Source organism: Rhinatrema bivittatum, chromosome 5 (genome assembly GCF_901001135.1).
Source record: "Rhinatrema bivittatum chromosome 5, aRhiBiv1.1, whole genome shotgun sequence".
Taxonomy (NCBI): Eukaryota; Metazoa; Chordata; class Amphibia; order Gymnophiona; family Rhinatrematidae; genus Rhinatrema; species Rhinatrema bivittatum.
Window position 1 is genome coordinate 257,720,462 of NC_042619.1, and position 27,932 is coordinate 257,748,393.

At 44.1% G+C, this 27,932-nt stretch overlaps 1 protein-coding gene across 1 annotated transcript in view; it reads left to right on the plus strand.

The window, feature by feature from the left end:
* LOC115092424 (calcium-activated potassium channel subunit alpha-1-like) overlaps positions 1–27,932 on the plus strand; it is a 315,025-nt gene that overhangs the window by 229,887 nt on the left and 57,206 nt on the right. Inside the window, exons 20-22 of the mRNA XM_029603258.1 lie at positions 19,108–19,207; positions 21,737–21,961; positions 25,617–25,794. Of these exons, the coding sequence (XP_029459118.1) occupies positions 19,108–19,207; positions 21,737–21,961; positions 25,617–25,794 (503 nt within the window). The remainder of the gene's footprint in view (positions 1–19,107; positions 19,208–21,736; positions 21,962–25,616; positions 25,795–27,932) is intronic.

Genomic DNA, 27,932 nt, shown 5'->3' on the forward strand with positions numbered 1-27,932 from the left:
TGCTCTCGCTCCCTCTTACACACAAGATTTCAATCACACACATGCTCTCTCTATTTCACTTACACACAAGCTCTCAATCACATACATGTTCTATCTCACTTACAAACAGGCTCAATCACACACATGCCCTCTCTCACAGCCACAAGCCAGCCAAAAACATGCTCCATCTCTCTTGCACACACACATTGACACACAGAAGCACTCTCCCTGTCTCACATACACATTACATTCTCACAGAAGCACCTTGCTTTCAAACTTCCAGCATTTTTCACTTTTACTAGAAGTGAAAGTGATGATCCCAATCATTAAATAAGAAAACCACATTCCTTTCAGAAGGCGAAATGACACCCTTCCTTCAGGTTCTGTCCTCCCAAGGGACAGCCACCCACACAGAACAGCTTCTCTTGTTTTACGCTTCCAGGCAATAAAGCAAGTGTCTTTCTTCAAACTATCAGTCGTATGATTATTCATGTGGGAGATATGGAACTGAAAGACATCCTTAGTCGGCTTCCCTTTTAAATAGGAAGATTCCAGTCTTAGTCATTTAAAAATATACATTTTCTAAAGGCTTAAAAAAAAATAGCAAAACCGTTTCAGATTGGAACTATTCTAGTCTTCATGCTTAAATTATGCTTTAAAAAAAAAAACCCACCTGCCATCAGTATCTTAAATTTGTGATTTTGCTGAAATGAACATTTTAAAAACTTTAATTTTTTTTGCTTTAGTATTTGTCTCTACCCACTTTAAGTTAAATTTTATTTTCCAGAAGAGGGATGCTTAAAATTTAGTAATTTTATCTTTCATCCAACTTTTCAAGAGTTCAGGTATATGTATTACCATATTTCATTTTTTTAAACTGGCAGATTCCTTTCTCACATACACACACTCTCACGGAAAGAAGATCGGCGCCGAGACTTAGGGGGCGCCGCGGCAGGCAGGCAGCCAGCTCCCGACTCGCCCTGCCGCCCCGCCAGTGTCACCCTCCCGACACCCCCCTAGTGGTCCAGCGGAGGTCCCAGGAGCGATCTGCCGCTCCCAGGACCTTCAGCTGCCACTAAGCAAAATGGCGCCGGTGGCCTTCAGCCCCTACCATGTGACAGGGGCTACCGGTGCCATTGGTTGACCCCTGTCACATGATAGGGGCTGAAGGCCACCGGCGCCATTTTGCTTAGTGGCAGCCGAGGCCCCGGGAGCGGCAGATCGCTCCCGGGACCTCCGCTGGACCACTGGGGGGGGGGGGGGGGGGGGGGTCAGGAGGGTGACACTCGAGGGGAGGCAGGGGAGTCGGGAGCTGACTGCCTGCCGCGGCGCCCCCTAAATCTCGGCGCTTGGTCTCCATCTAGGCGAGTCGAAGACTGGCAGAATTTTGAAAGGGCACTTTTTGCCCTTTCAAAATTCTGCCTGCCGCGGCGCCCCCTAAGTCTCGGAGCCCTAGGCACAGGCCTAGCTCACCTAGTGGTTCCGCCAGCCCTACTCAAGCCCAACCTCTTCTGATTGCCTAAGACATGAAGGGCCAACTCTGGTCCTCGAGAGCCACAAATAGGCCTAGTTTTCAGGATATCCACAATGAATATGCATGAGATAGACTTGTATAAAATGGAGGCAGCGCACGGAAATTCATTTCCTTCATATTCATTGTGGATAACCTGAAGACCAGGCCTGTTTGTAGCTCTCGAGGACCAGAATTGACCACCCCATGCTTAACAGCTTTCTTTGCTGGGTAATCCAGGGGGAAACTGCTAAATCTTTGTGCATCTGTAGTCAATTCAGCAGCAGTGAAAAAACAAAATTCCTGACTACCCCAAATCTGGCGATTGGCTCAGAATTGCTGAATCCATGTTTTTCTTTCTCTGGCATGGAGCTGTATCATGCCCACTACTATCTCTTTCACTTAAGAAATACCCCAGTTTACTCCTGAACTGATTGTTATTGGCATAATTACTTCTACTGGTATAATGTTCCATAATCTCTCCATTCGATATTGTTTCACATGGAACCTAATGACATTTTTTAATTATCAGAATGCTCTTGTTGGGTACCACCTACAGATCCCTAATGCCCAGTGCATAAACAGATATAGGTTATGGGGAATACAGAATTCATTCAATGTTCCTCATACATATTTAGTGTGACAGTCAATCAACCAGAGGGTAGGGGTGTGAGCTCCAGGTTAGCTGGCTGCCTGGGCTATAGGCTAATTGCCAGCTGGGTGAAGCAACCACCAGGATTAAAATCTTTGGGACTGGAAGACCAGCTCCCTTCTGCCATATAAGACCAGATTGTGCATGTTTGTAGAATTAGGACTTCATTCTGAGTTTTGCGAAAGGCAATGATTCTGTTTTTCCTTATCAGTAGGGTATCACATAAACCTGACTCTTTTTCTGCTTAAAGGGCTCACACCTGCTTAAATACAATTAAATAAAACCTTTCTTTTTTGTTGTGAAAATTTAGAATTACTGCTTTGGTTTGTGCAGCTGTGAGAAAGAAGGTTTCTGACTAGATGTGAAGGGTAGATTTGCCATAGCAACTTGAGGTTATTATACTTGACCCCACTCAGGGCATCCTAAAGATGATGGAACATAACGGCCAGAGAAAAATACCATGGGGGTCAGTTTTCTAAGCGTTTAAATGCCCATTGGAAAACTAATGAATACTAAGCGGCTAAATGTAGGCACCTATTTTTATTAGGTACTTATATGTAGATTACTAAAAAAATGTGCGACTATGGGGGCAGAGTTAGGGTAGGGGAAAAACAGGTGCTTGGCTCTGATTTTCAGCACTAGGCACCTAACTCAAGGGGTGATTCACTAACCCATGACAATCTGCAGTACATGTTAATGCACGTTAAACATGAGCTAATGTGTACTATTTGCCACAGACCCCATTGTTTTTTTTTTAACTTTTTGTTTGACAACTCTTTAGGTACAAAATATACAAAGAGTGAAAATAGACATTGTTCTCAAACATAACAGCTCATATAATTACATAGTCGACATATAAGTTCTCAACCTTACAAGTAGTTTGAATCATAGACCTTTAGGACTTGTAATATTCCACAAAGGATCCCCATATTCGATCAAATTTAAAACGTTCATTCTTTAAATCGAAATGCAATCTTTCAACATTTGCATTGTCGTGCATTTGGGCATGCCAATAAGTCATGGAAGGATTAGTTTTCCAAAACGTAGCAATTGTAAAACGAGCAGCCAAGAGCACGTGCCCTACCAATGTTCCGTGTCTAACGGGAATAGCAGAACTCATCCATCTACCCAACAGTCCCAAGCTTGACCCAATAAATACAGTGTACCCCAAAATATCTGCCACTTCCTGGGTGGTCTGAGTCCAGAACAATCTGACAGTGCCACCCCACCCCTTCCAGCACACATTACTGAAACCCTAGCAGAGTTACATTGGCTACCAATTGAACACAGAATTAAATACAAAACCCTATGTATCATTCACAAACTAATTTATGATGAGAAATCAGATTGGCTAAACACAGCATTACGGGTACACACTCCACACAGGAATCTCTGATCAGCAAATAAAGCACTCCTAACCATTCCATCAGTTAAAACAGCAAGACTGACGCAAGTGAGAGAAAGAGCCCTATCACTAGCAGGACCCATAATCTGGAACACAATGCCTCCAGAGATCAGACTACAAAGTGATCTAAAGACATTCAAGAAAAGTTTAAAAACGGCTTTTTAAACAAGCATTTTACAAAGAGACGAAAGAATAGAGAGAAATTATTCAGGAAAAGACAGAAAGGCACAGACACACAGTACTTAGAACTTTACAATAGATTAGTCTATGAACTCTACACCACAACAAACATAACTATAATACTATGTGTGATAAAACTACCCGTGTAAGTACCTTGGTACAACTGGTCATGAACTACTTCACTAAATGTCTATGTCTAATGATATATTGTAACCAAACCTTTAACGGCACCTGTTAGAATGTACTATAGTACGCTTTTACCCTCATTAAATATGTGCCTACATGTAAACCGTTGCGATGGTATTTACTTAGCAACGGTATAGAAAAGTTTTTAAATAAATAAAATAAATTACTAGACTCAGGGCATATTTTGGAATAGAAAAGTGGGGTCTGGTAGGACCTATGTAACAGTCTGACCATTAAGGCCACCCTCTTTGCACACATGGACACACGATGAGTAGATGTCCAAATACTCTTCCAATCTCCACTACCCAGTGCCATGTCAAGGTCTGTATTCTAAGCCTCAGTGAGAGTAGGAGGGGACTCTTTACCATACTTGCCCTCCAAAATACCTCAGTAAATAATCGCAATTCCCCTATGCTGCACACCTACAGCATCCAAAAAGGCCTCCACACCATTTGTACACCTTAAAGGTCTATCCAAATAAAATCTCTCCATCAGAGTCTGACACAGTTGTAAATATTGAGTCCGTGATGTCATGTCAATATTAAAGTCTTCCACAAGAGTTTGAAAGGATACCATCCCTTCTTCCTCCCAATCCCCCATAAATGTGCCAGAGTAACCAAATCATGCTCCCTCCAGTCTTTAAACACAGGTGAAAAAGTACAGCTAGATAGAAGCAAATTACAATATAGGGGAGATATGGGAGATATTTCCTCTCCATCCTACCTGAAGGAATCGAGCCATCTGTTGCTAGATCAGCAAAGTGTGTGCCAAAATGGAGCTACCCCTGCATGCCCTGCAACACAATGGGGAGTCACAAGAATGGAAGCATAGCCAACGAACAGCTCCAGTCTGTTTGCTCTTTATAGCTACCCACGGTTCTTCTGAGCCTCAAATCCAAGCTTGGAGACACACTAACCTGGCAGCCCAGTAATATAAATAGAGATTAGATAACACCATCCCCTCTTGTTGTTTTCACAACCAAAGTTGACTCAGCTTTATCCTAGCAGGCTTATAGTTCCAAATAAACTTACCCATCATACCATGTAAATCGGAAAAGACCCTCTTAGGCACCTCACATGGAACATGTTGGAATAGATAAAGCAAACTAGGAAGAATATTCATCTTGAGCAAGTTAATTCTTTTTTTTTTATTATTAACATTTTATTGTGGTTTGACAAAAAACATTACAAAGTTGTGCAACAAAATCCAAATGTCCATAAATATACATAGAGCAAGTATTAGACTATAAAGACCCAAAATAAACATCTCATAAGAATCAAGAGAACGAACAGTGAAACTAGGACCAAGAAGATCACAAGACCATCCAACCCATGTAGGTGTCCACTTAGGTAGATAACATAAAGCTTTATGAGATCACAAAATCCAAATTACAAGAGAACCACAACTTTATATATAGTCCCAACCCCCCACCCCGTCATGTACTCTAGTTTCCAGAAGCACCTATAAACTAATACAAACATTGAGTTCATGATTTCACTATAATAATGCTGCACAATTCTCTAAATTTACCCACTTGCTTGTTCTTAATAGCAGTTAATTTATTAAGGTAATGTACCTTTGCCAATCTGAATAACTCTTTGTAAGGGTGGAGTATATTTCCTCTTCCAAAAATAAGTAATTTCCCCCCTCTTATGCTCAGGCTTGTGAACCTTTGGGCCAACGGGAGGTATACCTTAGGAGGAAGATCAGTAGGTTCTCCCATCAGGTGGCGAGGCTGAACAGAAGATGTGACCAGCTGACCCTCGGCACTGAAGACTGAGGTGACCGTGGAGGCAGACAAAGAGTCATGACTTCAAGGAGAGGAATGGAGTCTTCGCCACTGGAAACACATGGTCCCCCTGGGAGGAGCCCATAGGGCCCTTGGAGATGATGGTCCAGAAGTCCAAGGTCAAGTGCCAGAGGGTCGTCGCTTGCCAGTCCGAACTAGGAACAGCAAGACAAGACAGGAACCAGGATCCAAAGCACTAGAAGACTCACCAAAGCAAGCAGACTTAGACAGCGCTAGAGGACATCATAGCAGTGCTCGATCTTCATCCTACCAAGCCACTTCTCCAGCCATTGGCAGGAACATGAAGTCCTGGACAGAACCAATCCACAGGAGTGGGGTCCAGGGCAAGCAGCTGCTGAACAAGGCAGTGAGACATTCTGGTCCTGCAGATGTTGTAGGAATTCTTGAAGGGGGAGCTTGAACCCCCAAGCTTGGAAACAAGTGTTCTTAAGTTCAAGGAAGTGTGGGCTGGGACCCATGAACTTGGAATCAATTCTAGTAAGCGCTGAGAGTGGAACTTGAACCCACAACCTTTAGATCAAGGTCTCTTCAACTTAGGCACTGCGCCACATGCCAAGTCAAGGAATGAGCAGAGCAAGCCTCCCTTTATACTTCCTCTGCTCTGGCTCATTAAAAACAGCTGTAAGTAGTTAAGGGGCCTGGCCCCTTTAAATCTAGGGAGGAGGCGCGGCCTCGCGCCTAAAGATGGTGGCGGCCATCTTGGATTTCCTCCGTGGAGGAAAGGCTGCCGGCCGCCGCGAGGAAGGAGCAGGGACGGTTCCCCACCCGGCGGCCATCTTGGGGACCCACGCCGGAGTGATGGGCACTGGGTCAGGGGTTTTCCCCGAAGCTGCTGCAGCGGGTCGCCACTGCGGGCAAGGTAGGGGGCCGCGGTTGTGGCCTTCCAAGGCCGCGGAACACAACACCCCCTTGCGGCTAAGCTTATTTGTTGAGATAGAACCATTACAGCAGGGACTGTATATATAATATTCAAAAGAAAAAACAAAGGATCTTTAGAGATTCTTTTTCCCACTATGTCAAACAATTGAACAACAGAATCCCAAAAAAGAATAATCCTAGGACAGTCCCACCACATATGTAAAAAAGAGCCTGGCGATCCGCACCCCCTCCAACATAAATCTCCCACCCTGGGGTGTAACACATGCAACTTAGCTGGAGTAAGGTACCATCGGTAAAGCATTTTATAACCTTACTCTACGAGCTGAGCTGAAATCGAACTCCGTTTAATCGATTTATAGCAGAGTTCCCACTTCTTAACACCTAAAGTGCATTGTAAATCCCTCTCCCAGCCAGTTATATGTGATGGTGTAAAGTCCAAGTCATCATTCAAAAAATTGTATATTCTAGAGATCCCCTTCATTAACCCTTTAGCCCTATCACAGAATCCTTCAAAAGAGATTTCCCCTGGCGTAAAGCCGCTCTCACCTCCCTCCAAGATATAAAACTGCAGATTGAAAATTAAAATAATAATCTGAAAGCCCTAATCCATAACTCCCCATCGCCTCTGGATATTCCCACAGCTTTCCACCACTCCAGATATGTTCCAGTCTATAGCAGCCCTTCTCCCATTTCTTCACCAGAACCCTGGAATTCCCTGGTGAAAAGTCTTTATTAAAAAAGATAGGTGATCTATAAAAATAGTTCTGGGCTTCCACCAAACCTCCCTTCCATCTGTCTCAAATCTTTAACGTGAGAGCAATGGGTGGGGGATTCGAACTTGGCAAAATTCATGCTTTAGCAGGTAACCATACCAAAGTAGCCGGGGAAATGTGTTGCAAAGCAGTTTTCCCCTCACCACCTTTGTGCCAATCAAGGACTGCTTGTAGCTGTGCTGACACATAATACCTTAATAAACAAGGAACACCCAATCCCCCCTATCTTTGGGTAAATATAAAACTTTACTATTTACCCTACAAGGGCGTTGCTTCCATCTCAAAAGTTTCCGTTGCCATATCTTGACATAAGCATCCGGGACAGGGATAGGCAGTGTTTGAAATAAATAAGTAAATCTGGGCAATATATTCATATAATAGCCAAAATTCTACCCAACCAAGATAACTCTCCTCGCTCTCATCGCTCTAAATCTTCTAAGATCTTTGACCAAACCCCTTCATAATTTCTAGCAAAGAGGTAATTTAATTTGGCACCAACCTTCACCCCCAGATATTTTAATTCAGATGGTACAATTCTAAAAGGAAATTTCCTCCGTATTTCCTGCAAGCTCTCTGCTGGAAGGATGATATTCAGTAATTCAGACTTATCCGCGTTTAATTGATAACCCAAAACCCCACTAAATCTATTCAACTCCGCCACCAGAGAGTCCAGCAAAGTCTCAGGATAGGCCACTGTAAAAAGTATATCATCAGCAAACATCTAAGCAAGTTAATTCTGTCCACTCATGAAATAGACATCTTGCCCCAAGTCTGCATTTTTTTCTTAATGCCCCCAAAGAGTCCGCCAAACTTTTTAACAAACAAATAACGAAGATCCCTGGGAAAATATACACCAAGATATATAAAGCCATCTGGTAGTACTCGAAAGCTAGAAAAACAACTCGGGATTGGCATTTTTCTATCAATAGGGAAGATCTCAGATTTGTCTAGGTTAATTTTATATCCTGAAAGGGTCCCATACTTATTCAAAATGCTTAACAAGGCAGGTCCTGACACGGAGGGCAATGATTCAGATAAATTAAAATATCATCTGTTTAAAGTGAGATCTTTTGCTCCCTACCATCCAGCTTGATATCGTGAATACCAGCATGTTGCCTGATGGCAGCGGCTAGCGGTTCTATTGCTAGGTCAAAGAGCAGAGGAGACAGAACAACCCTGACATGTACCCCTAGTGATGTTAAAGTAAATGGATAATGACCCATTAATAAGACTCTCGCTCTTGGTCGATGATACATGGCCCTAAACCAGGTAAGGTACCAATCTGGTAATCCAGAAACAGCTAAAGTCTGAAACAGGAATGGCAAGCTCAGCCGATCAAAGGATTTTTCAGAGTCCAAAGAGATGACCATTGCTGGCTGTCCCCCTTCTTGGCCATATGGAATATGTTAAATAGCCACCTCATGTTACAATGGAGACCCTACCCTTTACGAATCCCACCTGGTCCCTATGGCCCAAACTGGGCAAAACAACCTCTAGCTGTATCTGCAATATCGTTGCTAATATCTTCAGGTCTGAGTTCAATAAAGAGATAATCCTATAAGAACCACAATCTGTGCATCTTTCCCCTTTTTATGAATTAAAGTGATAGTAGTATCAGCCATTTCATACAATGCCCTTTCCAGCTCGCTAGTCCTCTGAAACCACAAAAGAAGAAAAAAAGAAACCTCTGGGAGAAACATCTTGTAAAGCTCCAATTGAAAGCCATCTGGACCTGGACATTTCCCCCATGGCAGAGCTTTGACTGCACCCTGAATATTGAGCATTGAAATAGGAGCTGCCAGCTTACTTATTTGATGAGCTCGCAATTTAGGAAAGTTAAGATCCTCTAAAAAATGTTGAATATTTTTGCTTGAGAGAGGGTCAGGCACGGAGTAGATTGGAAAAATACTGCACAAATAAATGCTTCATTTCTCCCGAATCTGATGTAATCCTACCCCTCATATATGTAATGAAAGTATATGGGACTTACCTGCCCTCCGCTTGACAACCTTGCCAGCAAAGTACCCAGCTTGATCCCATGCTCATAGAATTTTAACCTTGAGTGCTTAAGAGCATGCCCGATCTTTTCAATCTCCAGTGATTTTAAGTCCCTCAGTTTAGCCTCCAACAATTTATATGTATTTGGAGAACAATCTTGTTTATGACTCTCTTCTAGTTTCACAATATCAGCAATAAGCTCAACAGCCTCCTTTCTGCGGTCTCTCTGAAGAAGGCTCACATAAACTATAATTCTGCCCCACAGGAAAGCCTTAAAGGCCGCCCATTGAAGACCAGGTTCATAATCCTCTTCAGGATTGACTCGTTAAACTCCGTGATTGCTTTCTTCACCAAAGCTGGAAATTCTTGATCTCCCAAAAGAGAGACATTAAATCTCTAAGTAGAACCTGAGGCTTAGATGGAAATAATTGGAGTTGACTTGAATCAGATGGTAATCTTGCACTATCCAGAACTTTAGAGAAAAGATTGGGAGTGCACATAAAATAATCAATTCTGCTGTACATTGCATGTCTGGGCAAGAAAAAAGTGTAATTCTTTTTCTAAGGGTGTTGCTGCCTCCAGACATCCACTAAGTGAAACATATTAACCAGATCATTATCAGTAAAACTTCCAGAAGCCCCCATTTAGCCTTGGACTTTTTATCTCTGGGGATAGAAAAATACCTACAGTACCTGAATGTAAACCGGTGTGATATCTCAACTGAGATCGAATGTCGGTATATAAAAATAATAAATAAATAAATAAATAAAAATCTATATCAGGATTAGGACAGATATTCCAATCACCCCTTAGTAACAATTTCTCAGAACCAAAAGAAGCTATTTTATCTGACAAGAGATTATAAAAAGTCAGCTGTTCAGTGTTTGGGTCATATACATTCACCAACGTAAATGTTAAAGAGTACAACATGCATTCCAGAATCACATAGTGACCCTCTACATCTGAGTAGGATCGGTGTACTTGTAAAGGCAAATTTTTATCTATAAGAATGCAAACCCCACAACCATGGGAATTGTAAGAGGAATGATATATTGTACCAACCACCCCACATTTAACTTTTCATGTTCTTGCTTTGTCAGGTGTGTCTCAGGCAAAAGAAAATTATTCCTTCTGGCAAACTGTAAAATTCTCTTCCGCTTAACTGGGGAGGAAATCCCTCTAACATTCAGAGAAAGAAATTGAGCACAGTTACTCATGATACTGACCCAGAAGCATCAAGAAAAAGTGCCTTTGGAGAACCCCCTTTGAGCATGAAACCATCAAAATCTATATTTATCAGGACAAATAGGCAAAAAACAGCCAACTCTTTTTCCAAAGTTTGAAATGTAGACTCGTAAAGGAGAACCATATCCAGTATGCCTTTTTACCCTACCCTACCTAAATACAGAAACACACAACAACCCCAAACTAAACCCATCTGCCCAACCAACCCAAACCAACAGGTCAGTTAATATCAGCCCCAACTGGAATATCGACTCCCCCCCCCCACCCCCTTCACCCACAGGTCCATAGCCATTCAGATGGGAAATAAATCGAGATCCGAGGGGTGGACCCAATGTCCAACAACAGCTCCCTGTCCTCCAATTCCAACCAAGTAGAAACCCTCCCATATTTCTCACCCTTTGAACATAAGTACAGTAAATCAATACTAGCACTACCAACCCACCCGTCACCCCACCACAAACTCCCAACCTCCCCATCCCACCCTCCATCAAATCAGCCAGTCCCACATCCCAATCCCATTTGTGTGCTGTAAAAAAGGAGCACTAACACATTTCCTGCAGAATAGTAAAAAATCAAGGTTGGTAAACAAGAGCATATAGTGTGACCAATAGTCTAGCATGCACCTTAACAGAGAGCAAATACAGAGAGAATTGTAAAACAAACCTGCCAAATGACCCACTAGCCTCTCCCCAAAAACAACGCATGTGTTTGCATAGTTATAATGCCAAAAACCACAGAGAAAAGAAAGGAGAATTCCCTCTCAGTCCGTAGGTGCAGTGCTCGGGCCAAAAGAAGGAGTGTTCTATTCCACCACCCGTTAAGTCTCCCATTAGTGCAAACAGGAGTAATCAACATCACAAAACTCTTCTGGGATCTCCTAAACACATGCGCACGCAGAAAGAATATCAAAATGGTTCCCGCCATCAACGTGAAGGACGCAGCTAGTAGCAATGACCACAACTGTCGCAATCAGCCCATGGATTGGCACATTGTTTCCAGGAAGGGCGGGAAGCCAAACCACCGCCACCCATCTAGCCCACACGCTAGGGCAAGTCTCAATGTAACATCCCCCTGAATCCCCTCCCCGGCTCTTTCAACCCCACTCCCCCAGCCAGAGTCTCCTTCATCTCCAATTCCAGGTAAAGCAAAGACAAGTTAAAAACAATAATGATAAGGTAAACCATGCCCCCCATCCCATCCCTACTCTGGCCACAGTACACCACCACTTACCCAATCCCAGTCCCAAATTGACCCCTCAGCCACCCAGGACCCCCAGGCAGTTGGAAATGCTTGAAAAAGACAGCCATTCAAGAAAGGAGCCAAAAAAAGTTAGAGAACAATAAAAAGTACCAGTTGTGAAAAAAAACCAGTTCAAGTATCATGCTGAGCAGAAGCAACCTGATGCTTCCTCACTGGACACACTTCCCCAACCTGCTCCTCCATAGGCGAGTCAAATATCTGCGTTTTATTGTCGCTGAGGTCCACCGGGTAAAGTAGGGCATAGGCCAGCCCTTGTTTCTGTAACTCCTTCTTGACCGGACCAAAGTCCACTCGCCATTTCTGCATCGTGACTGCAAAGTCCTGGAAAAATATGATTCTTCTTTCTTTAAAATGGACATCGCCGAGTTCTTATTCCTTGTCTAATATGTGGACTTTATCTGAAAATCGGTGAACCTGCATAATAATTGTACGCGGGTGTTGTTATGCGCCAAACACGCTTATGGTGCTTCTCCATATTCACAAGAACACTATACTTAGATTTTGTAGAAAGTATAATTTTTATTGAGCAATATAAGTATTCTTGGGAGATGCTGGATGCCAGTTCTCTGACAAACTGACTAACCAGTTTCTCATCTGTATACATTTTATTTTGTTTATTTGTTTATTTTTATATACCAACATTCAGGTACTGTAGGTATTTCCCTATCCCCAGAGGGCTTACAATCTAAGTTTGTACCTGAGGCAATTGATCCTTCTTATACAGGTAAAATACAATATAGTACTAGGTCAGAAATTCTTAAGTTGCGTGACCACCTGGAGTATCATTTATATAGGTTGTCATGTCAACAACATGATAAAGTATCCCTAAATTACCCTGACCAGTTCTCCAAGTTGGGGCCCATTTACCATCACTCTTTAGATAATCCTTTGTTCTGTTAAAAACTTGCTGTTCAGGGCAATTGTTATATCTTAGGCTGTGTTTACAAATGCCCCTGTAATGACATTCTAGCCTGAGGTTCTGACCGTTGCCTTCTGCTCTGTGACCCTATAATTAGGCATCACAAATTGTCGCCAGCTTCAACAGCTGTCCAGGTGTCCTTGGAATTCCTCCAGGTCAGGCTCAGTAGGGCATTTAAAGTTCCATAGCCAGAAAGGCTAAGATAGCAGAGGATTCTGGGCCAGTTGCCATCTCCATTTTGGTCTCAAGCTCATACACACATATCATTTCCCTCTTGTGCCACTTACAAATGGTCATAGTGGCACACCTAAGTACCAGAGGGGAGGACAGAACAGTAAGAATTGATCATGGCAAATGGGCTAAAATGTGTAGGCTAACAACTAACCTTTAGTGTATATTGTGTGTACAAAGTAGTGCATGTATCCCTCTAGAGCCCTACTAAAAGTGATACTCATAGATAGACATGCATTCTCTAGTTAACAAATAATAGCATTGTGACTAAGTTCCACTAGATGTCGGTTAGCTCTATAGTTGAGTTACAAGTATGGCTGCATTATAAAAAAGAGAAAACATATAATAGCAAGACCACATATGTTATCTTTCAGAGTTAAGTAATCACATAATGTTGTAACAAGTATAAATATAGGAAAAACAAAGAGAAACTAATATGGAAAGTATTATTTTTCTCATAATATCATTATACTGGGAGAGTCTCTGCAAGGAGTACAGTCTTATAATGAGAGGCAGAGACAGGAGTGGAAAGTATAAAACAGAAGAGGAGGAAGTGTGAATATATGATAAAAGAGAATAAGAGCATTGAAAACAACAACAACCAAGGATAAGAATCGCAAAAATAGCAAACAGGGATATAAGCAATATACGTAACCAGGAGAATGAAGGAAGCCAGGAAAATAAAGAGGAAAACCAAGAGTCAGCAGAAGGACTCACAGTACCTTATGCATACATAATGCGAGCTAGGTTACGAAGATGTTGAAAAACATAGGACATGTTGTGGTCATAGGCAGCAGTGGGAATATAAGTACAGCATGCAGTGCCAATAATAATGCAGACACCTCCCTTTGAAGCAAGAATTGAATCTAAAGCTAAACGACTCTGCTGAACCATGACAGCAGTAGCACGCAGTTCAGAATTAAGAGCATTAAGTCCATCAGTAGTTAAATTAACAATTGCATAAACTGATAACGAATAGTTTGAATCCATTTGGCATTTGTAGCAGCTTGAAAACCAGGAGTCAGCCAAGAAGCAAAAAAGATTTCAGTTCGACTGAACATAGTGTCTGCCCGGTGCCAGAGGTGGAACGAGTGCATGATACGCTCTTTCGATCTTAACTCGGCCTCCTTTCACTTCAAGGCCAGAGTTTCAGAGAGCCATTGCTCAAAGAATGCAGACGGATTAGTCCCTTCCTCACCCTCCAGGAATCCGACCAACCTGATGTTTTGGTAGCACCCACGATTCTCAAGGTCTTTTATTTTTTCCAGTGCTGCAGCAAGCCGTTTTTCATACTTCTCAACTTTTCTGCTCGCATTGGTGTCAGACATCTCGACTTCCCCCATTCTAGTCTCTAGCCCCTTGAGCCAGATAGAGTTTTCCTGCATGATTGCTACTAGTTCCTTTATCTTTTCTACAACAATGGCTAACTTGCTGTTAATTGTGGAGGTAAGTTTAGCTGAGAAATGCCTTAACCAGCTGCTTCAATTGTGCATTAGCATCCAAAGGAGTTGCAAGGGCAGACCATTCCTCCTCCGAGGCCCGCTCCTCTGCTCCCTCTCCTCTGTCTGCCGATGCTTTATTCCGGATTTTTGTGATTACATCGACTGGTCTGTCCACAGAAGAGGATGTTGGGGAGGTACCCATACTGGAGAAGGTTTTCATGGGTAATGATTCAGATGGACTGAACCAAATCACGGTGAACCTAGAAGATGTGGTAGGCCTGATTGACAAACTGGACCAGATGGTATACCGCCCAGAGTTCTGAAGGAACTAAAAAATGAAATTTCAGACCTATTAGTAAAAATTTGTAACCTATCATTAAAATCATCCATTGTACCTGAAGGCTGGAGGATAGCTAATGTAACCCCAATATTTAAAAAGGGCTCCAGGGGCGATCCGAGAAACTATAGATCGGTTAGCATGACTTCAGTGCCAGGAAAAATAGTGGAAATAGTGGAAAGTGTTCTAAACATCAAAATCACAGAACATATAGAAAGACTCCGTGGGCGGAGTTCGCAATCTGTTAGAGTTCTACTCCTCAAGAGTGGAGGAGTTAGCAACCTGAAGACGGAGCCGCTAGGAATTAGCAGTCTGTTAGGGTTTGCTCCTCCCATGGGGAGGAGTCAGCAATCCTGTACAGCTTTGCTCCCCCAGAGGGGAGAAGCTGGCAATGTGTTAGCGACTCTGCTAGGGTTAGCAATCTGTTAGCAAACTGTTATGGAGTTGCTCCCCAGAGTGGAGAGATCAGCAACAATTGAGGGTAGACTGCAAGATAGCAGTTTGTTGTACTCAGCTCTTGAAGTGTGAGAGATGAGCACTCTAATGTGGAATGGTGAATCCTTGGGCCGATGGCAGATGACAGCGCCCTCAGGAGGATATCATGAGAGGGACCACCGACTAGGCTGGAGTATGGAGACAAACACAGATAGTTCTTTATTAGACAGGTAGTAGAACCACCAGAGGTGGCAGTAGTGAGCTGATGTGCCCGGCAGGGCTGAAGTCCCTCAGATCCTGGAACTGCTATGTACGGGTTTGCTGAGCTGTAGAAAGACTCATAGATAGTGAGTAGACAGGGTATGCTGGATACATAACCAGAAGTAGATGATACACTCACATAGATTAATAAGAAGGCTCAGTAGCTGGAGAGAGTTAGGCACTCAAGGAGTGAGTACCTGGTTCCAGGGACAGCTCTGAGAGAGCGATGGTAACTCACAGTTATCTATCTCTGTAATGGTTTCTAGGCAATAGAGAATAGTTAGTATATTCAGGAACAGGAGCTTCTAGGCGAGTACTGGTTCCTATATGCAAACTGAAATAAGAACTCACAATATCTGTATATGAAATAACTTCTGAAATAGAAGAGAGTCTTTGGAGGGTTTTAGGAACATGGGCCCTCGAGGAGCGAGTACCGGTTCCTATCTGCAATCTGTAATAATAACTCACGATCTCCGTACCTGCGATAGCGTCTTAGACAGAAGAGAATCTTCAGAGTTCTAGGAACATGGGCCCTCGAGGAGCGAGTACCGATTCCTGTATGCAACTGGAATAGAAACTCACAATGTTCACGTCTGTGATCGCTTCCAGGCAATAGGGAGTCTTCTGAGCGTTCAGGGACATAGGCCCTCGAGGAGCGAGTACCGGATCCCGTCTTAGCAATCTGAAAAGAAGAGGAGAGAGCGGGGCCTCCGAGGAGCGGGTACCCCTGGTAAGATCGAAGAGGCAGAGCAGCGGAGAATGAAGTGAGTTGAGATGATCCCCGCAATCAATCCCTTGCTAACTCGATTCGTAATCGTAGGCAAAGACCTTTTATGTTGGAAGTGGATTACGTCACTACGGGGGAACACCCCCGAGGTTCACGCCCTTGCTGGTACAAACTTCGGAGCGCGCGCGCACCCTATGTCATCAGAAACATGGCGGATCCGCAGCGTCAGGGCCAGTCCGGGGACTCCGGGAAGAAACTGCGAGGAGAAGCAGTGGCAGCAACTGTCCATCAGACCCGAAGGGAGTCGCCTCAGAGGTAGAGAGGGTGGAGCGAGGGCAAGAGCAGGCACGAACGCAACAATGGAACAAAGTCAGCATGGCTTTACCCAAGGCAGGTTTTGCCTCACAAATCTGCTTCACTTTTTTGAAGGAGTTAATAAACGTGGATAAAGGTGAACCGGTAGATGTAGTGTACTTGGATTTTCAGAAGGCGTTTGACAAAGTTCCTCATGAGAGGCTTCTAGGAAAAGTAAAAAGTCATGGGATAGGTGGCAATGTCCTTTCGTGGATTACAAACTGGCTAAAAGACAGGAAACAGAGAGTAGGATTAAATGGACAGTTTTCTCAGTGGAAGGGAGTGGGCAGTGGAGTGCCTCAGGGATCTGTATTGGGACCCTTACTTTTCAATATATTTATAAATGATCTGGAAAGAAATACGACGAGTGAGATAATCAAATTTGCAGATGATACAAAATTGTTCAGAGTAGTTAAATCACTAGCAGATTGTGATAAATTGCAGGAAGACCTTGTAGGACTGGAAAATTGGGCATCGACATGGCAGATGAAATTTAATGTGGATAACTGCAAGGTGATGCATATAGGGAAAAATAACCCATGCTATAGTTACACAATGTTAGGTTCCATATTAGGTGCTACCACCCAAGAAAGAGATCTAGGCGTCATAATGGATAACACATTGAAATCGTCGGTTCAGTGTGCTGCAGCAGTCAAAAAAGCAAACAGAATGTTGGGAATTATTAGAAAGGGAATGGTGAATAAAATGGAAAATGTCATAATGCCTCTGTATTACTCCATGGTGAGACCACACCTTGAATACTGTGTACAATTCTGGTCACCACATCTCAAAAAAGATATAATTGCGATAGAGAAGGTACAGAGAAGGGCGACCAAAATGATAAAGGGAATGGAACAACTCCCCTTTGAGGAAAGATTAAAGAGGTTAGGACTTTTCAGCTTGGAGAAGAGACGGCTGAGGGGGGATATGATAGAGGTGTTTAAAATCATGAGAGATCTAGAACGGGTAGATGTGAATCGGTTATTTACTCTTTCAGATAATAGAAGGACTAGGGGGCACTCCATGAAGTTAGCAAGTAACACATTTAAGACTAATCGGAGAAATTTCTTTTTCACTCAATGCACAATTAAACTCTGGAATTTGTTTCCAGAGGATGTGGTTAGTGCAGTTAGTATAGCTGGGTTTAAAAAAGGATTGGATAAGTTCTTGGAGGAGAAGTCGATTACCTGCTATTAATTAAGTTGAGTTAGAAAATAGCCACTGCTATTACTAGCAATGGTAACATGGAATAGACTTAGTTTTTGGGTACTTGCCAGGTTCTTATGGCCTGGATTGGCCACTGTTGGAAACAGGATGCTGGGCTTGATGGACTCTTGGTCTGACCCAGTATGGCATGTTCTTATGTTCTTATGTAATGCAGGCAGGCACATCTCTGGATGTTGCAAAAAAGCAAAGTTAGACTGTCCATAGGAAGGATGTAGATCTAGGAGCCCAGTCAGGGAACATCCTCTCACTTGCAGCTTATCACATGACCCCCAAACTCCATTGTTTTGAATGGCACCTGTTCTCTCATAACCAACATGTTGGTTACTATCTGGGTCATTTTTCAAATCACATTAGGGTGTTAGTGATAACACCCTAATGCCTGAAGTTGGATTTACAATATTTATTACAAATCCTGGGGGGGGGGGGGGGGGGATTTCTTCAATGTACTCTTGCCCTAGCTTGATAGCACCCAGCTACGGCAAGAGTACATAATAGAAATCTCATCTTTGTGTACCTTTCCTCATTCCAAATCACATCAAATATTCACCGATGTGTAGTGTGCTGTTCGTATGTCTCACTGTGTATGTAAAACTGGCCCCAAAACCCTAGACCACCACCAAAACCTCACCTCGAGTTACTAGTTGATCCTCCTAAAGTGGCATAAATGATTGACTTATAGGAGAGGCTTAGAAAGAGTCTCTGTCTCTCTCTCTCTCTCAGCTTACAAAGGGAAAATATCACAGGTGCAATAAATTTAACACATGTTGCAGTAAAATACCCTATGCAAAACATTATAATAGCACATGTAGTAACTAAAAAATTGCCCTAATCATGTCCCTTTTATTATCACAGGCATTATTCATGCGAAAATTATAGAAAATGATAAATCTAGGCCTGAGTCAGCCCCTTAGACACTTAAATGTAGGCAAATGAATTAAAGGTCAAAATTTTAGGTGCTTATATTTAGGGAATTTTCAGCTGAAAATTTAGGCATTTCATTTAGGAACTGAGCATTTTGAACAATGACCCCTATGTAATTACAAAATCTTTCTACCAAATTAATTCTAATCTTTGTACCTTGGGCTTGACTGTGTGCCGGGGATCCTGTAGCATTTTACTTTGTATCATGATGTTTATGTGACTTTTTTTTTACTGCAAAGAGATGTCAAACTGATGTGAAAAAAAAACAGAAGGTTTCTTAAAATTGTTTCAAATTTGCTGGAAAGTCTGCAGAAGACTTCCCATTGCTGAGCACAAACTGTTATCCTCATATCCTTTTTTTTACCACTCCATGCAGACCCGTGACCAGGCCAATGGAATGGACTGATGAACCGGTCCTGGACTCTACAGGAATGTTCCACTGGTGCCGCCCTGTTCCTCTGCAGCAGGCTGTTCTGGTAAGTGTGAGCTATTCCTCCTGCACTGCTTCAGCTAATTCAGCTGATCGCTGCATGGAAGTAGGTGTTACCTGGACAAAGCCAGATTTAGGCATAGGCAACATAGGTGCATGCCTAGGGTGCCAAATTCTGATGGCAGCCAAAATACCAGGACTCTCCCTGTTGCTCCCTGATTTCCAGAGGAGGAGCCCCTTGCAGCTTGGACCTCTATCTATGGGTGCAGTAATCTTAAATATAGTTCTGTACCTGGATAAAATGTCTGTGCTCTGCTCAGGCTTTACATGCAGCAGTGTGATGCCCGCATGTGGCTCCATTGAAGATCAGCCTAGAGATGTCCTTTGATTCAGGATGGTATGAGTGACTAATGAAGAGATTTTCAAACCTTTAAACATCAGTAACCCACACTGGTGTTAAATAACAAACGGGCCAATACAGTAAAGTCTGCGGGAGAGCATCCCTAGCGCTTCCTTTTTGACAGGAGCGGCAGCTGTCAACGGGTTTGACAGCCGACGCTCAATTTTGCCGGCGTCGGTTCTCGAGCCCACTGACAGCCACGGGCTCTGAAACCGGACGCTGGCAAAATTGAGCGTCCAGTTTTCGGCCCGACAGCCGCGGGCTGAATTCAAATTTTTTTTTTTTTTTTACTTTTTTTACTCTTCGGGACCTCCGACTTAATATCGCTATGATATTAAGTCGGAGGGTGCCGGAAGAAATTAGCTGCACATTTTACTTTCTGTATCCCGCACGCATACCTAATAGGGCCATCAACATGCATTTGCATGTTGAGGGCGCTATTAGGTGCCGCGGGTTGGACGCGCGTTTTCCTCCCCTTACTGAATAAGGGGTAAGGGAAAATGCGCGTCCAATAGCAGGCTAACAGTGCACTCCGACGGAGTATTGGCCTGAAAGATGGGTGCAGGATGTCAGGGTTGTTTTAAAGGATAACTGAACTCTTGAAATAAAATGGATGACACTGAGGGTTTAATTAGGGACATGCATTTGTTTGAAATGAAACGAGAAATTTACATTTCCCACTTTGTTTCAATTTCTTTTTTAAGATAAAAGAATACTGAACAAAATTTAATTTGTTTTCATTGGTTTTGTTTGAAAAAAATGAATGCAGCAAAAAAAAAAAAAAAATTCTTGGGCACACCCATCCCTGGGACCCTTTTATTCTGTAGTTGAGCATTTCCTCATGGAGTAGAAGTGAATCCCAGTTGCTTCTACTCCACTGCTGCTGTTATTGGAAGTGGCAAAGACCCAGGCTGGCTAATCTTTGCTGCACAAAATGATGCTGGCCTGAGCCTGTCTAGCGTCATTTTGTATGCAACAAATTAACAGTAATCCAGCCTAGACGTCTGGTATCATTTCCAGTAGCAGCAGCAGTAGCAGCGGGATCGCTCTTGCCCTATGAAGACATTTTCAACTACAGGATAATAAGGTTGGTGGTTGAGGGGAAAGAAGGAGAGGGCCTGGGATTTTTAAATTTTTTTTTTACTGTGGACTCAACATTTCTTTGTTTCATTTTATTTTAATTTTGCTTGCTGTTTTTTTGTTTTTTTTTTCATTTTGCAGAAACAGAACAAAGCACAAACACTCTAATTTTATAGTGAAACTAAATCCTGTCACTTTGAGCTTTGCTAGGGATTCGCCATCAGACATTTGAAGACTTTTTTTTTTTTTTTTTAATCTTTGCAAGAATCCTGAAAGTGACAACTACAAAAATGACAGAATTCAAACTCACAAGCAATGGTCGGGGCATCTGCATCCAAAAGAGAGTGATTGTGCACAAGAATGACAAACATTAGCAAAGCCATTTAATTATCGATAAAGAGCTCCATCATGTGTATCATGGAATTGCATTGGAGGGAGGGAGGGGATGAGTTTCCATAAAGCAAGTCTCACCCCTTAGTTTCCTATAAGGTTTACAAGGCTGTATATTCAGTCCTTTCTTTTTGGGAGAGAGATTATTTGACTTCGGACAAATCAGATTAAACACTCCCAAAAATTTCATTAGTTGATGTAAATGAACTTGATTAGAGTAAGAATGAGATTTGCCTTACAATTTTTATGGTTTAGTTTTTTTGTTGGATTTTTATTAGTTTTTATTACTTAGGTTTTTATTAGTTTTAGGTAGCAGAACTTGATCAGATCTCAGAAAATGATGTTTCATGATGATTGAGTATTGCCCTGTGCCTTGCTTGGGCTATTAGCTTGCTCCATTTTTTCAGACCTGGTTTTACTCCATTGATTGCACAGACTTGTAGTTTTTCTGATGGGAATCGGAACTGTAGTCTATGCAGTGCAGTGGGGTAAAACCAGGTCCTGGGCTTGGCCCTGAAAAAATAGAGTCAGCTGGGACTCCGAGCTGTGCCCTTACCCAGTGACTCTCAGACCCAGTGGCTGTGCCTAAACTGCACCTTCCCTCTTTGGGCTCCATCAGCACCTGTGTCTGTACCAGTTTTACTGGTACTGGTGGAGGGGGAATTAAGTGACGGGAGACAAAAACCCTCTCTTTCTCCACCTCAGACTCGTCGGATGGCTCAGAAGCTAAACCTACGAGACCACATTGTCGTTGGTATCATTGGCGAAATCAGCTCCACACTCATCGGGCTACAGAACTTTGTTATGCCATTGCGGACCAGTAACTACACCTACCAGGAGCTGAAGCACATCGTCTTCATTGGGAGCCTGGATTACATGAAACGAGAATGGGAAACTATCCACAACTTTCCAAAGCTGCTGGTGCTGCCAGTAAGTGCTCACACTGGACAATACACAGAAGAGCAAGAACAGGTTTCAAAGACATCCTATACAGTACAAATGAAGCAAGATTGGATTTTCTACACTTAAGATTATTTGCATAATTTAAGAAGGTAGAATTTTAAGATGGTGGTGTGGGAGTGGAACCTAGGGTGAGGAGTTTTCAGAGGTGCATATGCGCAGCTTATTGGGTCTTCTGATGTCACAGGATCCTTCCCTTTTCTCACAGTGGAGTGAGCTTTCTGACCTATTGCTCTCCTACTGGTAAAAAACAGATGTGCCCAAGAGCAGCAGCTGAGGATCCTCTTCAGGGTTGGGGAGCTCACCATCTGCTGGGGTCTGGTATCTGGGAATTCCTTTTACCTGGATGGACAGTCAGACACCTTGAATTCTGAGCATGGTATAACCCTCTAAAGTTAGGGGGCAAAAGAGGGATCAGTTGGCTCTATAGTCAGCAGCCCCAGAAACTGTTCAGACATCCTCTAATCTTGCTATAACAGGAGAAGGAACTGGTGGCAAAAATTCCTCCCAACCAAACAGGAACAAAATCTTCTCAAAAAAATCCTCCTCTCTTCCTCTCTGGCAAGACACTGCTATCCTTCCTTGTATTGTAGCAGGGAATCACAGCACCTCATCCTGATCTCCTCCAGGAAGGGGGGAACATCCTCAATATTCAAAGCGCATTCCGTGCTATTTAGCCAGATAAGCAGGACTTATGCGGCTAAGTAGCGGCTTCTGAATATGCCTGTATGTTCAGAGGCTGCCACTTAGCCATACAAGTCCCTTATATGGCTAAAATGTACGCACAAAAAAATGGGCGTGTATTGGGCAGATAGGGAGTGGAGCGAGTTAGACGTATAACTTATACGCCTAACTACCGATATTCGTAGTGCCACTGAATATACATCCAGCTAAGTTACTTAAACAGCTAGCTTTGAATGTTGACCTAAAATCTTCTCAAAAACAGCCCCTCTCAAAATCTCTTCTTCCATTCTCAGAGACACTCCCTGCCAGACCTAGGGGGTAGTGATCAGAAGTATGCCTCTTCCCCTAAAATTGGAGAAGACTCCAATAGTCTCAAGCTTCTTCAAAACTCCACTAAAAGATTCCACGCATCTCCTCGTGCTCTGCTTGCTTTTGTGCAAGCTGCTGACCAGTCCAGGCAATCTCACAGGAGATGCCTATAAGGCAGGGTCTGCAAACTACCCTTCTTCCTACTTAACTAATCCTAGCCCAGGGTTTAGGTTAGGGGCAGCTGGACAGTGAGAACCTAGAGGATCCCTAATTATATATTGATATAATTAAGTTTTGTTCTAATGTTTTGAGGTCAATATTCAAAGCCATTTAGATGGAAAACTCACAGGTTACCCATCTAAATGGCAAGTTAACCATCTAGCTCCAAATTATCCATCTAACTCCAAGCTAGCCATTTAAATGTTTTGAATATTGACCTCTTTGTGTTTATGCAATTGATATTGATTATGAGGCCAATATTTAAAACTAGCTGATTATCGGGTCGATACAGTATCGTTCGGTCGAAGATTGCCCGTCTGTAACGTGCAGGGAGCGCACAATTCGGGCGCGTAAGGCGATCCAGCGATACAGTCTCCAGTTTCACGCGTCCTTAGCGCTTCTTAAAACAGACGCATAACCCTTTCCGCACGCGGCATGTAGATGAACGAATTAGCTGTATAATGCTGTATAATGAAGGAATTAGCTATTCCCCTCCGATACCGTAACGCACGCTCAGATTATCTCCTTAGTAACCCACTGTTTTGCCGCGGCCTTAACGTGTTAGTTTACCGCCTCCCCCTAGTAGGAGTTAGGACTGTGAGTCTAGTAACAAATCCATCGACACCGCTTAAGATACTCAAAAACAATAAAACACAATAAAAAAAAAAGCGATACAGAGATGATTGAGAAAATGTAATGCTGTGGGACACATAAAACCTGTCAGAAAAAAAAATAAAAATTTTTAAATACCTGTCGGAGGGCCGTGTGGGTCCAGGCAGCCGGCGGGCGGCGGCAGGAGCCGGGTGTTAAATCTAGGCCGCGGACGGGTGGGCGCCTGTTCCAGGCGGGGGCGGGTGGACGCGCGTTAGTTTCAGACGGCCGGCGGGCGGCGGCGGGAGCCGGGTGGTCGCGTGTTAAATCTAGGCCGGGTCGCACAGACGCGCATTCATCCAGGCGGAGGAGCTGGCTCCTCCGCCTGGATGGATGAATGAATTCATTCATCCAGGCTCCTCCGCCTGGATGAATGCGCGTCTGTGCGACCCGGCCTAGATTTACCACGCGACCACCCGGCTCCCGCCGCCGCCCGCCGGCCGTCTGAAACTAACGCGCGTCCACCCGCCCCCGCCGCTGCCGCTGCCGCCCCCGCCGCCTGGAACAGGCGCCCACCCGCCCGCGGCCTAGATTTTAACACGCGACCACCCGCCCCCCGGATCCCGCCCGCCGACCGCCTGGACCCACGCGGCCCTCCGACAGGTATTTAAAAATTTTGTTTTTTACACTTCCTGGTGCCTGTCATTTGAAATGACATTTGAAATGACAGGTACCAGCGCACCCAGGTTACTGTATAGGCGGCGCTGTATTAAGCACCTATACAGTAAAATGGGTTGCGCGGGCATAACCCTTCCCTAACGCTTCACAGCCGCGGCATGCATTTGCATGCAATTAGAAGAGAGTATCAGGCGCTAGGTCAAGAGAACTGTGCGTGCGGGGAGGAAGGGTGCGCCTGACACTGCCGCACTGTTTCTACCGCGGCCTTACAGTATCGACCCGTATATAAGTTAGCCGGATAAGACTTATCAAGCTAACTTACACAAAGTATTCAGTGGCATGGAAATGTGGCTGCATAAGTATTAAAGTTATCTGGATAAGTCTTGTCCAGCTAACTTTAGACTTGCTATGGGGCACATCTCACGTATCTGGTTAACTTAACCGGATAAGGCTGAATATTGCTAATTATTCAGCTAGGTTAGCCAGATAGATAGCATCACCCAGTTTCACCCACTCCCTGCCCACTGACTATACAGCTAACTATGTAGCCGGATAAGTGACTTATCTGGCTAAATAGTATAGCCAGATATTCAGCAGCAGCCACTTAGCTGGATAAATCCGACTTATCTGGCTAAGTAGCGTTTGAATATGGACCCCATGTTTTAATGATTTGTGTATTATGCTTTTGATTCTGTATTGCAACAGAATATGGATTTACCCGTAGAAATATATGACCCAAACTGCAACTAAACTAAACTAAAAAGTATCTGTGGCTGCTTTTTTCTTGGGCAGTTTTCAAAAGGAAAGTATGCTCATACTTTGCACCCGTCCACTAAGTTATGAAAACTGCCCTCTAAGCACCTTCCCAGCTTCTACAGTATTTCACTAACAGTCCCTGTACAGATCAGAACTGTGATGGTAATTATTATGCTTTCAGCTTTCATTGGCAATGTTTTCAACTACTGTTTTCACTATCAAGGATGTTTTCTCTTCCACTTTTCTATTTTCCTTTCCTTTTACAGACTCTCCTCCAATATCTTTCTTCCTCTTGTCTGTCCTGTCCTTGTGCACATTGCTCCCTCTCTTCTTTTCCATTTGTACCTCTCTGTCTGCCTTCTAACGTTCTGCGTTTTGCTTTGCCAAGGGCTGTGCCCAGTCCTGTGCAGATCTGAGAGCGGTAGGTGCCCACTGTTGTTCCATGTGCGCCATTCTCACCTCCAACTGGAGATCTACGGACAGTTACTACCTGGAGGACACAGACAGCATCCTTGCAACCCTGAACATCCAGTCCATGCATCTAAGGGACAGCGCTATAATTGCAGGTAAAATCCTCAGCGGCGCACTTGCAGATCAAACAAAAACAGAAACAGTGAGAGAGCCTTCAAGTTCAGATAGGGGTGGATGGATCACGGTTACCATCTCACTCAGGATAGTCTGAAGAGGCTGATCCAGTCCATGTTTTGCCTCCTTGCATGCATGGATAGGTAGTTTTTTCTTTTATTATAATAATTATATATATAATTGTAATCCCTGGGCAAGAAAATCCTGATTTTGAACCCAGCAGCTCACATCTCCATTTTGGACCTTAAGGGGCGGATTTTAAAAGGCCTGCGCGTGCCGGCACGCCTATTTTGCATAGGCCGCCGGCGCGCGTAAAGCCCCGGGACGCACGTAAATCCTGGGGCTTTCGAAAAGGGGCGGGAGGGGGCGTGTCCAGGGCGTTCCCGAACTGACGCGGCATTTCGGGGGCGTTTCGGGGGCGTGGTGCCGGCCCGGGGGCGTGGTCGAGGCCTCTGGACCAGCCCCCGGGACCGGAGGACAGAGTGGGGCTGCCGGCCGGCGCACACAAAGTTACGTCTGCTGAAAGCAGGCGTAACTTTGCCGACAAAGGTAGGGGGGGTTAGATAGGGCCGAGGGGGTGGGTTAGGTAGGGGAAGGGAGGGGAAGGTGGGGGGAGGGCCTCGGAGGGAACAGGCAGCGCGAGCTGGGCTCTGCGCGTGCAGGTTGCACAAATGTGCACCCCCTTGCGCGCGCTGACCCCGGATTTTATAAGATACACGCGGCTACGCGCGTATCTTATAAAATCCAGCGTACTTTTGTTCGCACCTGGTGCGCGAACAAAAGTACGCGATCGCGTATTTTTTAAAGATCTACCCCTAATTGCACAGTTCTCACAACCCAAAACACCAGCTCTGAGTCCAGGATCCCTCTCTGGGTAGAAGCTCAGCTTCAAGGCCCTTTTGCATTGTTTACTCCCAGACACCTCTTCCAGTCTCTTGTAAACAGCACTGATGATCTCCCAACTTAGACAGCAGCAATAATCATGCTGGAAACTGGATTCCAACTCAGTTTTCCTCTGCACTCAGGCAAGTCAGTCCACACAAGTGGGTTATGTACCTCTACCAGCAGATGGAGACAGAGTAAAACTGACTCACTGACATCATGGACATATAGCCCTGCCCCGATATCAGCCTGCCAGTATTCTCTGTCTCTAGAAGATGGTGGATATGCATCTTCCTACTGGGGATTGCTTGTAGTAAAAATAAAAGAGTAGGGAAGCTTCTCTTTGCCTGTGTCAGTGCTGCTTGGATGCTCAAGGCGATTTGGCCACTTTGGATTTTGCCAATGTTGGGCCATTCCCTAGGGAGGGCAGTGGAGTGAAAGGTGACACAGTGGATAGGTACCTTCCCCCCTTGTTCCCAATGGCAGAGACATCTCTGGCAGAAGGGTCAGAGTGTCCAGTTTGAGCCTATGGGCCCCAGTTTGGATCTCTTCTTCTTTTCCTGGGTGGAATTTTTCCAGGGTCTGCAGGCTTTTTTGCAGAGGCACCCAGCCAATGTGAAGTAACCTACTAAGAAGGGTTTGCGTGCTTGGGGTACCCATTTGTCAACTACTGTGGCTATCCCTGGTAGGGATGTGAATCGTTTTTGAACGATTAAAATCATCGTCAGATAATTTTAAAATCGTCCTAAATCGTTAGAGTGCACGATACAATACAAATGCCCCCGATTTATCGTCAGGGGCATTTGATTTGTATCGTTAAATAGGGCACAGGAATTATTTGGGGGAGGGCGGGAAAACCGGCACACCAAAACAACCCCTAAACCCACCCCGACCCTTTAAAACCAATTCCTTACCCTCCCCCACCCTCCCGAACCCCCCCAAAATGTTAAATTACCTGGTGGTCCAGTGGGGGGGGGGGGGGGGGTGTCCCGGCACGATCTCCCGCTCTCAGGCCATCGGCGCCATTTTGGCTGCCACTAATTAAATTGGCGCCGATGGCCCGATTAAAAAAAAAAAAACCCACCCGACCCTTTAAATCGACCCCCCTTAGCCTCCCACACCCTCCCGACCCTGATGATCTCAGTCCTTTCAGCCAAGAAAGCCTCATAAGGATACATCAGGGTCGGGCTGATGAGTACAGATGGCGCCGGCCATCCAGTGCTCCTACCATGTGACA